Raw genomic sequence first — 12,749 nt, 5'->3', positions numbered from 1 at the left:
CTTTTAATCCAAGAAGCTTGGAAGATGTCTCACTTAGGTAAAACGGGAAGCAAGTCCAGTTCAGGTAGCATCAGAGCAAGCAAGTGGTAAGCTTCACCTCAGCAAAGCAGGAGATCCTAAGCCCCAATGAGGTAAAGTAGGCAAACATCAACAGCAGGATACCTCCCACACACATGTGTCACAGCATAGCCCAGGGAAGGGACAGATTCCAGCTAGGAGAACCAAGTACTTCAGCGTACCCCTGAGCAAACAGATAATCTTTAGGTTTGTCTATAACCCTGGGCAAAGAAGTAGATAGCAACCCTATGGGTGCCTATGCTGCCCCTCCACTCCATCTACTTTAGCTTAGTCCCAGACAAACAAAAAAGGGAGCCTCCAATGGCCAGACAACCATGTACTTCAGTTTAGCCTAGGGAAATGCAGAAGCATCCCACCAGCCTAAGCCATCAGCCCAGATACCAGGAACAAGACCCTGGCTCAGCATCAGGTAAGCTGCCTGATAGCCCTTATGGTCTAGCAGCATCAGCCACTTAGTGCAGCACCAGACATGAAGGTCCCCCATGAGCCTCAGGGCAACAATAATCCAGTATCAGGTAAACAAGTAGGGTACAGTTCCTGGCACAAGAAACCTGGGACAGTGCTCCTTCTATTCTAGGAACAAAGCTCAGGTTTAAAAGAAAGGGAAAAAGTTAAAAAAAAGATGAACAAAAAACAATCTGCCTATAGAAAGTTATGGTGACAGAGAAGATCAAGACACAACCTTAGAAGAGAACAGCAATTTCAAAACGCCTTATAGGCAAAACCCCAAAGAAAAATGGAAAATGGTCTCAAGCCCAGAAAGAACTCATAGAAGATCTCAAAAAGGAGCTTAAAATCATATAAGAGATGTAAAAGAAAAACTCGGAAAAAATGAGAGTGACACAAGAAAATTATGAAAAAAAGTCAACAGCTTAAAAAGCAGAATTGCTCAAATAGGTACAGAAGGAGAAGAGAGGTAGAATGGGGCAAATTTATTTCACTTGAGGAGATGCAAAAAACGTATTAGAGTGAAGGTGAAAATGGGAGGGTGGGTGATGGGCACCTTACCCTCATCAATCCTGGCTCAAAAAGGGGATAATATACACAACTGTTGAATATAAAAATCTATTTTATACTACAGGAAAGTAGAGAGGAGAAGATTAAATAAGGAAGGCTACTCTGACAGAAAAGAGGGCAGACCAGGGAAGGTGGTAGATAGAAGTAAAACACTATGGAGCAAGGAAAGAGTGAAAGGAGGGAGAAGACAAATAGGATGAGGGAAGGGGGAATATATAGTAATCATAATTGTGAATGTGAATGGAATGAAATTTCCCATAAAACAGTAGCTGATAAAAAAGTGGATCAAAAACCAGAATCCTACTTTATGTTGTTTATAAGAAACATGCTTGAAACATACAGGTATGCATAGAGTAAATGTAAAGCTAAATCTATTATACTTCAGCTGAAGTTAAAAAAAAAAAAAAGCAGGGTCAGCAATTCTGATCTCACACAAAGCAAAAATAGAACAAATTAAAAGAGATAAGGAAGGAAACTATGTTGCTAAAAGATCATAAACAATGAGGAAATATCAGTACTAAACACATGCACCAAGTGGTATAGCATCCAAATTCTTAAAGAAGTCAAGTGAGTGATGAGTTCATGACCAAACAAAAGATAGAGAGCATTACAAAATGTAAAATAATTTTTATTATATTAAAAAAAGTTTTTGCACAAACAAAACCAATGCAACCAAGATTAGAAGGAAAGCAGAAAGCTAGGAAACAACTTTTATAGCAAGTATTTCTGAGAAAGGCCCATTTCTCAAATACATAGAGAGAACTGAATCAAATTTATAAGAATATAAGCCATTTCCTAATTGAGAACAATGAAAGGATATGAACAGGCAGTTTTCAATTAAATAAATCAAAACTATCTATAGACATATGAAGAAGTATTCCAAATCACTTTTGATTAGAGAAATACAAATTAAAGCAGCAGTGAGGTATCTTCTCACAACTCAGTTTGGCTAATATGACAAAAAATGAAAATGATACATGTTGGAGAGGATGTGGATAAATTAGAATACTAATGCACTGTTGGTGGAGTGGTGAACTGATTCTAACATTCTGGACAATAATTTGGAACTATGCCCAAAGGGCAACCAAACTGTTTATATCCTTTGATCCAGCAATACCACTACTAGTTAATATTTCCCAAAGAGATCATAAAAAAGGGAAAAGGACCTACACGTGCAAAAATATTTATAGCATCTCTTTAAGTACTGGAGAAATATTGGAAGCTGAGGGATTACCTATCAATTGGGGATTGGCTGAGCAAGTTGTAGTAAATGAATATAATGGAATACTATTGTGCAATAAGAAATAATGAGCAGGCAGAATTCAGAAAAACGTGGCAAGACTTGCATGAATTGATGCTGAGTGGAATGAGCAGAACCAGGACAACATTGTTAATATCAGCAACGTTGTATGATGTTTAACTCAGCTATTCTCAACAACACAGTGATTCAAGACAAACCAAAGGATTTACAAAGGAATATGTCCAGACATCCAGACAAAGAACTAATGGGTTCTGAATGCAGATGGAAGCACATTCTTTTTTACATACTTTGTTATTGTTTGCATTTTTTTCCTTTTAATCTGTTTGTTCTTTCATAACTGTGATTAATAGGGAAATCTGTTTTATATACTTGCACATGTATTACCCATATCAAATTCCCTATAATTTTAGGAAGATGGCAGAGGAAGGAAAAAAAATTTAGAACTTAAAATCTTGTAAAAAATAGTGCTAAACATCTAATTAAGGAAAATTAGATATTGAAAATTAAAATAAATTAAGTTATAAAAAAGGATAAAAAAACAGGTCTTATTGCAGGAAAAAGGGTAGGGATAAAAAAGTAATGAGATATATAATGTTAAGCTTTCTAAACCCAGGGGAAAAGTGCTTGTATCCATAGAAATAAAAATAAAGAAACTATGAGAAAAGTTAAAATAAAAAAAGGAAAAGTCAATCTTGTCCTCTAATATGGAAGCTGTATAAAAATCCCTTGACAGCTGTGTAAAAAGATAGATGGATATTGTAGTCAGATGGATGGATGAGAAGATAAATGGGCACTTCAATATTATGGAGAAATGCACATCCATTGAATTCAGACTTCCTTATCTAGCTACCAAACCTTTTTCTTATTGCATCTCCACTTTTGGTAGTAAGGATTCAGTTGATTCTGTTAAACATGTAAGAAGTTATACAAGAAACTTGTATGTACTATATTTTCTCCAAGTCAAGAGGAGAGAATAACATATAATGCAAAAATAAATTATCTTATCCCAAACTATTACTTCATTATCTCTTTCTGACTTTCAGATTCCATCCACATGAAATGTAAGCTCTTTGAAGGATTGTTTTTTCTATCACATAGAAAGAGCTTAATAAATTTTGATTTGATTTAATCATATATGCAAAAATTATACTTCACACAATAGCCCATAATAAAATAGGTAGGCAATAAACCTTTATTTATAGACTCAAAGTAGGGCTCCTTCAAATAGCAGCCCATTTAATAGAGCCTTTACTAGTCAGAAATAAGAGTTAGAAAGGACATCAAGACCATTTACTCCAATCTTCTCATTTTACAAATGAGAAAACTAAGGCCCCCCCAAAAAGAAAATTACTTATCCAACATCACAAAGTATCAGAACCAGGATGAGATTCTATGTCTTCTGGTACCTTGTCCCAGGCTCTTTCCACAGCACCATGATTGCTATGATGATTTTTGCTATTATAATATCACTATCACTTTGACATCAGAGAGAAACAATCTGTTTATTTCTATAAATTAATCTTACTTGGAAGTTGTTTGGATTTTCATTGGTGTAGAGAAGGAAACGGATATCGATCTCCTCAGGAGACCAGGGAAGTACTTTAAAAGGTCTCTGGAGTGTTCCAGACCATGGTTTGTCATTCGAAAAGCAGCCAAGTCTTTTGAAACATATCTCTTTCCCTGTGGCATGGGGATGAAAAGCAAGACATTATTAACTGACATTTATATAATGCCTTAAAATTTGCATTCTACACATTCTTTGGAGAGCATTGCATTGGAGCTTCACAACAATACTATGGCATAGTTACTATAGATTTAAGATTTTCATTTTATACATAAGAAAAGGGAGACTCATAGAAGTTTAGTGATTTGCCTATTGTTACATAGCTAGTAAGAGTCCAAAGCAGACTTTAGATCTTATTGATCCCAAGACCACCATGCTATGTACTATGTGCTTTTCAATTTCTGGTATTCAGAAGGACTAGATAATGTCATTTTAGTCATCATTTTAGTGATCATTTAGTTTCATTTTAGTGATAAACAGAATTTTTGAAAATAACTAAGACAATTTAGAAATAATCCAGGATTATGGCCTTGAGTTTTTACTAACTATTTTTTGTTAGGTTGTTAAAACAGACCTTTCACGTAATTTGAAGTTGATTGAGAATTAGTGAAATTTTCTGTTGCCAATTTAATCAAAAATTATTTTACAATTATAATAAAAGCTTCAATTAAATAGTCAAGTTAACAACATTTATTAAGCACCTACTATGTGCCAATCATTATGTGATATGTTAGATTGTTATTATTTAGAGTTTTTTCTTCATAGCATCTCTGTGTTGTAGGATGTGCTTATATTACAATTCCAGTTTTATAGATGAGAAATCTGAGGCTCAGAAAGGTAAATAAATTTGTTCACAATCACAACCATATGCAATTATGAAGTGCCTAACGTATACCAAGCACTATCAACTAATGAGAAGATTATCTTCTTCAGGCTTCTTACAATGATTTTATATGTGTGTGTATGTGTGTCTATGTGTATGTGTACACACACACACACACACACACACACACAGCAATCATTTTTGCCTTGGCCAGAAACTCTGGGGGGGGTCTTTCTCTACCAGATTCATTTATTTATTTATTTATTTAGATTTTTTGATGTGAAAGAGTAGATTCTTTGCTTCAACTGCTACCTAGCCTTAATCACTGAATGGGTGCAGCCACGGTCAAACTGAAACCTATCGAAAACCTTAGCTTAAGTCCAAGGGTTCCCTTTGTATCCTCATGGCTCTGGAGGAGAAAGTGAGGCACGTGACTTTGCTTTAAATCCAGTTCACTTGCATGTCATGCCATCATCTTCCTGATGTCTCTTTCAAGAACAAAGGATAAACAACAACCATAAAAAAAAAAAAAAAACCCACTCTCCCTCTCCCTCCTTCCTTCCCTCTCCCCCCATCTCTCTTTTTCTCTCTCTCTCTCTCTCTCTCTCAGAAAAAGCTATTAATATTATTATTTTACAGATGAGAAAACAGGTCAAGAGAGATTAGCAATTTATCAGGATCACATGGTTCTTAATTATCTGACACAGAATTTAAACTCAGATTATCCTTAGTCCAAGTCCAGCACTCTTTCTAATTTATCACTCTACCTTATAAAGAAAGACATCTTAATTTAAAAATAATAATATAAATTAAAAAAAAAAAACTCGTTCATAGACATAAAGCTGGAATAGACCACAAAACTTTTCTCCTCCAGGTAGCTTTCCATAATTAATTCTTTTAAAGAATATATTTTAAGTGCCTGTCATATGTAAAGCACTATTCTAGGTAATGGAGATTCATATTTTTAAGAATGAGGGCCATTTTTTATTGATACATGATGAAAGGATATGAAGTGATAATTCTCTAATTCTCAAGGGAAAACACTCAGGCTACCTATAGCCATATGAAAAAAAATGCCTCAAATCATCAGCAAAAGATATATAATTTTTATATTTTATCTCATACCTATAAGATTGGGAAAAATGACAAAAAAGGAAAAGGAAAATGTTAGAGGGACTAAGTGAAAAAAAAAAAAAGCACATTCATGTATCAGTAAACACAATAATTCTAGCAAAGTATTTGAAACCAAAAAAATCATAAAAAAATGTGTAAAATGAACAAAAACATTCATGACATCTCTCTTTAGTAGAAAAACAATTGGAAACTAAAGAGATACTAATCATGTGAAGAATAGTTGAATAAATTGCAGTATATCAATGTAATGGGCTATTCATGTAATGTGGGACATGGGTTTAAAGTCACAAAGACTCATCTTCCTCAGTTCAAATCTGGCCTCAGATATTTACCAGATGTGTCATCCTAGGCAAGTCATTTAACCCTATTTGCCTCAGTTTTCTCATATGCAAATGAGCTAAAGAAGGAAATGGAAAGCCATTCCAATACCTTTGCCAATAAAACTCCAAATTGGGTTATGAAGAGTTGGACAAGGCTAAAACAACTGAACGATTTTTACTGTAAGAAATGAGGAAATAGGTAATTTCAAAGAAATTTAGACTTATTTGAACTGATACAGAATGAAGGGAGCAACATCAGACCAATTTATGCAATAATATAATATTATAAAAATGAATAATTTTGAATAATATTATAAGCTGACTAAGAATGAAATTAATAGAACATTTAGCAGGAGAACAATTGTAACAATAATAACAACTATAAAGAAAAACAACTTTGAAAGTTATAAGAAGTTACAGAGAAGTGATAGCTTTAGGATGCAGAATAATTATATAGTATATATACATCTCCAAAGCAAAACATATATTCAGAAAAAATGAAGGCGGGTAAAGACAGAATCTTTGAGCATATTAACATTTAGGAGTCAGGTTTATATTTTGATAGGGTAAGGTAGAGAAAGCAGGAACAGTCAAATAGGTAAGTAAAGAACCAGGAAAATCAGCTATCTAATATCCTGAAAAAAAGCTTTCAATGAGAAGACAGTCAGTGAAAAAGTAGACTGAGAAAATGACATGTTATTAATCAATTATGTATTTGATCATTCAATTATTTAATTATTCAGGCTATGCCACATTGATGTTCACCTTTTCAAACTATACTTCAGATTGATTTTTCTTCCTTTATCAAATGAAGCTCTGAGATGAAATCCTAGGTCCTGAGCCTTTTTTTTTAGGTAAACAAGACATTGGTCCAACATTCTGAGCCTTTATCTTCTTTTCTTATTTGCACCTCTTTTAGTAAAACAGTTAAGACCTCAAAATTTAAATTTATTTTTAGATGCTCAGGATGAACCCAAGATAAAAATAAATGCACAAAATTCTTGCTGTAGCTCCAAGTGAAGGCAGACTTTTGCACTTGAAAAACTGTGTTAAGAATAACATTTTCTACCATACACTATGGATGTTCTTTTCTTTTGTCTGAGTATCTGACATATAAGCATCAGTTGTAATTCTAGTGATAGCTGAGACCTTTGACTGATGGTATTTTTATGAAATGTACTATAGGTCATCCTAAATAACTCAAACATTATTAAGTTCTACTAAAAGAGATATAAATATTATACTTACCTCTTACTGTGGCCAGGAAGAAAAGTGTAATGGTCCAAAATTGAAACATCTAAATAAATTAAAAATTTTTTACACATATACATTAGTCTTATAAAAAGCAAGATTGATCCTAGAGTAAGATCTTATTTATTCCATGTATTCTGAAGTAATGTTTCTGATATTACAAAATTGTTAGAAATAATTGTGAAAAAAAGGAAAAAAGAAATAATTGTGATATAATATCACAATATGTATATGCAATAGTGCATCAGACAGAATCATAAAATGTTCGATCTTGAAGGATCGAAGAGTTAAAAAGGAAATAAGAAATAATTCAATCCAATTTTCTTACTTTACAAATGAAGGAATTAGGGAACAAAATCAGACAATCAACTAATGGCAGAACTGGAAATATAATCCAGATCACCAGACTTCTGGTTTCCTTCCACCATATAACATTTCCTCCCTTCTATATCCCTCAGTTTCCCTGTAGAAAACAGGATTCTAGTCTCTAAGCTTAAGCAAGCTTCCCTGGACACACTGCAAACTTCAACTTACTGTGTAGTTCCAACTGGTTCCACCCACAACTATGCAGCTGGCTATGTCTTTTATAACCAAGTTATTCTCCTTTGGACTTTCCAGGGAAAGAACATGGAACGATAGAAGGGGACACGTGTATACTTTAACCTTCAATTATCATAAACACATAAAAGTTGATTGCCACAGAAAGCAGAGCTGTTTATAGAATGAGTTTCTAAGAAAGGAAATCTGGAGGCCTGGGTGAAAAAGTGACTTAGTTAATCTGAATTGATTATCTCATTTTCTGAGAGGTTTGATTATCAAGGTGATATTTGCTTTAGAATGTTCATGCAAAGCCCAGCATAACTCATGATCTCCAGTTAGAAAATAGGAGCCCTCCTTGTTCTCTCATTGGTACAATACTTTCAGGAATGGGAAGATAAACCATAGTTTCTAGTTGTGCTTGTGCTTGGAGAGTCATAGGATTACAGATCTAGAATAGGGACTTCAGAGATCATATAGTCCAATCACCTCATTTTATCAAAGAAATAACTGAGTGACTACATGGAGAAGACTCAGGTGGTTAAGCATTTCAGCCAGGAATTGAATCCAGGAAATCACTGACTATTCATTTCTTTATTACTTCACACATGAGTTAAGTCACCATTCCATGATGTCATTCGTTCTCTTCAAAAACAAAGGAAAAATGACAAAACCCAACGTATCATACAGCCTCCTAATGGACAAAATTGCATCAGTTTAATAATTTTAGATTCATCTCCTTAACTAAGAATAGTTAGTACAGTATCCAAACATTTTTTATTTAGAGAAATTTCATTTATTTTTGAAGTTTAGAGATGGGGCTACTAACATGTTGTTAAGAAAGGAGAAGTGTTTCTCAAGTTATGGTCAATGGGAGGAGAATGAAATTTTGAAATATGAACCAGCCTCTGCCCTTTTGGCCATCTGTGTTGGCAATAGTATTTATTTTTCTTGGAGAATTTCAAACACAGAAAGAGTTTACACTTCATGCAATCCTCTTCTGACAAAAATCGGGGGTCCATAAGTGTGAAGGTTTTCTGGAGGCAGCCAATTCTATTGAGTTAACACCAGGATTCTGACATCACCCTTGAGTTTTCACCTTGTTTCAAGTTGAGTTGACACTAGGATTCCAACACATAAGAGAGACCAGGATGTTTGGGCAGAGAGAAAATATGTTATATAATTCTTTAGAGACAGGATTTTCATGTATCAAGTTAGCGTTGAGTTTTAGGAGAAAATTAAAAAATTTGGCAACTGGTACCTTTAGGGAAAAATAAATAGTTTTCAAATTGTTAAAGTGAAGGAAAAAAAGCTTTGGAAATGGGCTATCTACCATATTATACATTTCTAGTAATTTAAGTATCTCTGAGACCTTGACCCTTAGAGAATCCATTATCAAATGCATTGATGTCTCAGTGGTTCTTGAGGTATAAATTAAGGCTTGAATAATTCCACTTGAAAAGCTAAAAGAAAAGAAGTCCATTTGAAAGCAAATCATGGATGACATATGTTGTCATATGTTGCCTATGGGCAACTAGGTATAGATTGTTTGTCTAATGGATTTAACACTGCATTTAGATTGAGGAAATCTTGAGTTTGAATCCTGACTCAGACATTACTACCTCATTTCTCACTTTCTTCCTCTGTAAATGAAGGGATTGGACTCAATGGCTTCTGAGGTTCCTTACAAATTTATCTCTATGATTCTATGAAATTACTCATTGGCAATTTAAACCAGAAGTCCCATTACCTGCCATAATGCTTTGCAAATGAGGCAGGAGATTATATCTCAAACTAGTTCATTTTGCCTTACTAACTGTTATAACTAGGGAAGAGTTTGAAGATAATAGCAAAAGATATTTTTGGATTAACTGTTAATTTCAGTCATCTATGTTTTCCATGACCTCCACAGATGTTCTCTGAATACAATTCTATATATTATTTAGCTGGGGAATGCAGGAAAACATTCTTCTTTAGATTACTAGTAATGATAATAAACACATATTAAATAAAAAAAATCTGTAATAGGTGAAATCTTTTCTGATAATATAACTTCTAGCCTATAAATAGTATAGAATTTGTGGCAAAATAGTTTATTTTCTTAATCTGCTAAGTTCAGTAAAGGAAAAGAAATATGAAAAATTCAGTCAATAAATAATAAATTAAAACATCCATATCCAGACACTGTTTAGTTCTTGGAATCCAAAAAAAGGTAAGACAAAGTCCCTGTTCTTAAGAGGATCGCAATCTAATGGAATGGAGATATTCAAATAGCTATGTACTAGCAAGCTGTCTACAGGATTCATTGGAAATAATCAATCAGAGGCAAAGGATTGGAATTAAGACAGATCAAGGAAAGACTTTCTATAGGATTTTTGCTGGGACTTATGGAAGTCAGGGAAGCCAGGAGGTGGAAATGGAGGCAGTCAGTGAAAAAGCCTGAAGCTGGGAACTGGACCATCTTGTTCAAGGCACAGCACTGAGTCCAGCGTCCCTGGAGCACAGAGAGCACGGGAGAGGTGGGATGTGAGGTATAAGACTGGCAAGAAGGGAGTGGGGAAGGTAAAACAAAACTAGGGCCAATAAAGGACATCAACTTGAAAAAACCCTAAACAAATACTTTTGGGAAAAAGATTCAGAATAACAGGTGTTTTGTTGGATGGTAAGCGGGTGCTAGAAGAATCAAGAGTGAGATGATAAGCTACATGTTTAAAAAGAATTGGCAATATGATCCAGGGGCAAACAAAGCCAGTCCTCCTTATATTCAAAAACATCATGGGAGAATGTCACAGTCACTGGGAATTATACAACTGATCAGATTTAAAAATTGCTACCTAGGTATAAGAAACAACTGTGCAAAGTCTTTAGGGAAGAACCACCAGCATAATCCACTGGGGATTCATTATGCATGAGGGAAGTGAAGGCTTGGTGGGGACAGTGAGGTCTGATTTATGCTAACAAGGTCCACTGGGGCAGCTGCTTCAGGGAGATTTCTTCAAAATTCCTGTTAATAATTCCTTTCTTCGCACTACTCCACTACAGACACAGAACCACCCTCTCCCCACCTTTTTGAGAGGGAATCTAGAGCTCCCACCACTTTCTGACCCTCAGGTCCACTCACTCTTTCCCAAAGGTCATGGGCTATTTTCCTGCCAATGGGAAGGCATGAGACCTCACCACTTGGATGTGAAGAGAATCAATTGCAATTCTTTGGATAATATGATAATATACATTTTTCTAGTGATCTTTGGGACCATTAGACCTTTCTATTCACCCTGCAACTGACCCCTCCTATGCCTTTATCTCATCCAACTAGATGAGGTCCTTGGGACAGGGACCCTTACGATTTTTTTGTATTCTCAGGTTTTTGCAAGTACTGGGTCCATAGAAAGCACTTTATACATTTCATTCATTCAAATGTCATATTCAAAGAGTAGCAGAATCCAGATATATATAATTTCAGGGGACAAAGCAAGGATACATGGTCATATTGCCACCTAAAATGACAGATAGAGGGCCAAGAGTTGTGATATTCTTTGCCATATTTAATCTGTGCTTGCACCTTTTTCTTGAATTAATTTTCCCACTGACTGAATGGGACAATTGCTACCTCCCTTCTCTTATTGCTACCCTTTATCCCCTTCCAGGACACTTACAGAAACTTAGATCTAACATAATTACAGTTATGGACCTTGTCAACTCTTGCAGAGCAACCAAGAAAGCTCAGCATCTTGTTCCCACATGTTATTGTTCTCTCTTGTCTTGGTAGCCAAGAGGTACAGTGGATAGAGTGATGGGCCCAAAATGTAGGAGACTAAGTTCAAATTCAACCTCAGACACATACTAGTTTTATGACATTGGACAAATTGCTTAATCTCTGTTTGCTTTAGTTTCTTCATCTGTAAAATGAGCATAATAATAATGCCTGCCTTGTAAGTTGTTGTAAGGACCAAGTGAGATAATAATTGTAGAGTGCCTGACACATAATAAGTCCTATGTAAATGTTAGCTATGATAATAATATTCTCCACTTACCACCTGGCTGCCCTCATTCAAACTTTTCCCATTATGTCCCCAGCAAACATATCATCAATAACCTCATCATCCTGCAAAATCAAATCAGCCTTAGTACCTCACCTGCACCCAAAACTTTAAGGATAGGTATCTATTTCCCATCTAGCTTCAAGTTTTTGACTTTTCTATCATGTCACTTTTGCCTCCATTTCAGTTTTTTCAGCTTCTTTTTGTGTATTGTTCCCCTCCTTCCATTAGATTGTAAACTTCTTGAGGCTAGGGTCTATCTTTCCTTTTCATGGTTGTATCTCCTATGCTTAGCATGGAATGTGGCACATAGGAGGCAATTAATAAACGTTTAGCAATTGATTGACTCTATGCCTGAACCTCCTACCAATTTTAGTGTTATACATTGTGGGAAGCTTTGGCCCAACTGCTCCTAATCCCCAGGATCCATTCATAGCAATGGTCTGACTCTACTTTTCTACATGTCTTTTTCCCTAATATAGAACATAAGATTGGCAAGGACTCTGACATTTTTCCCTCTAATTTTTATATTCTATGCACCTAGCTCAGTGCTTTTAAAATCATAGATGCTTAATGAGTTGAAATTAATTCAGACCCAACTGCAGCAAAGTCACAGTCCTATCTCCCCAAACACTATCACAACACTGATCTTTTTTATCTGCAATTTACTCAGGGTGATTTTGTATGGTAGGTAAATCAGTTTTGACATAGTATAACATTCATT

At 35.0% G+C, this 12,749-nt stretch overlaps 1 protein-coding gene across 1 annotated transcript in view; it reads right to left on the bottom strand.

Annotated features, from left to right (window-relative positions):
• The window catches only part of LOC100920499 (pancreatic lipase-related protein 2), a 28,662-nt gene extending 20,592 nt beyond the window's left edge, over positions 1–8,070 (bottom strand). The window contains exons 1-3 of the mRNA XM_003755349.2: positions 7,983–8,070; positions 7,446–7,494; positions 3,882–4,036 (exon numbers count right to left, since the gene is read on the bottom strand). Coding sequence (XP_003755397.1) covers positions 3,882–4,036; positions 7,446–7,494 — 204 coding nt within the window. The 5' untranslated portion in view covers positions 7,983–8,070. The remainder of the gene's footprint in view (positions 1–3,881; positions 4,037–7,445; positions 7,495–7,982) is intronic.
• Between the last annotated feature and the right edge of the window lie 4,679 nt (positions 8,071–12,749).

Source organism: Sarcophilus harrisii, chromosome 2 (assembly GCF_902635505.1).
Source record: "Sarcophilus harrisii chromosome 2, mSarHar1.11, whole genome shotgun sequence".
Taxonomy (NCBI): domain Eukaryota; kingdom Metazoa; phylum Chordata; class Mammalia; order Dasyuromorphia; family Dasyuridae; genus Sarcophilus; species Sarcophilus harrisii.
The sequence above is the reverse complement of the archived record's forward strand: the minus strand, read 5'-3'. Positions and strand labels throughout refer to the sequence as shown.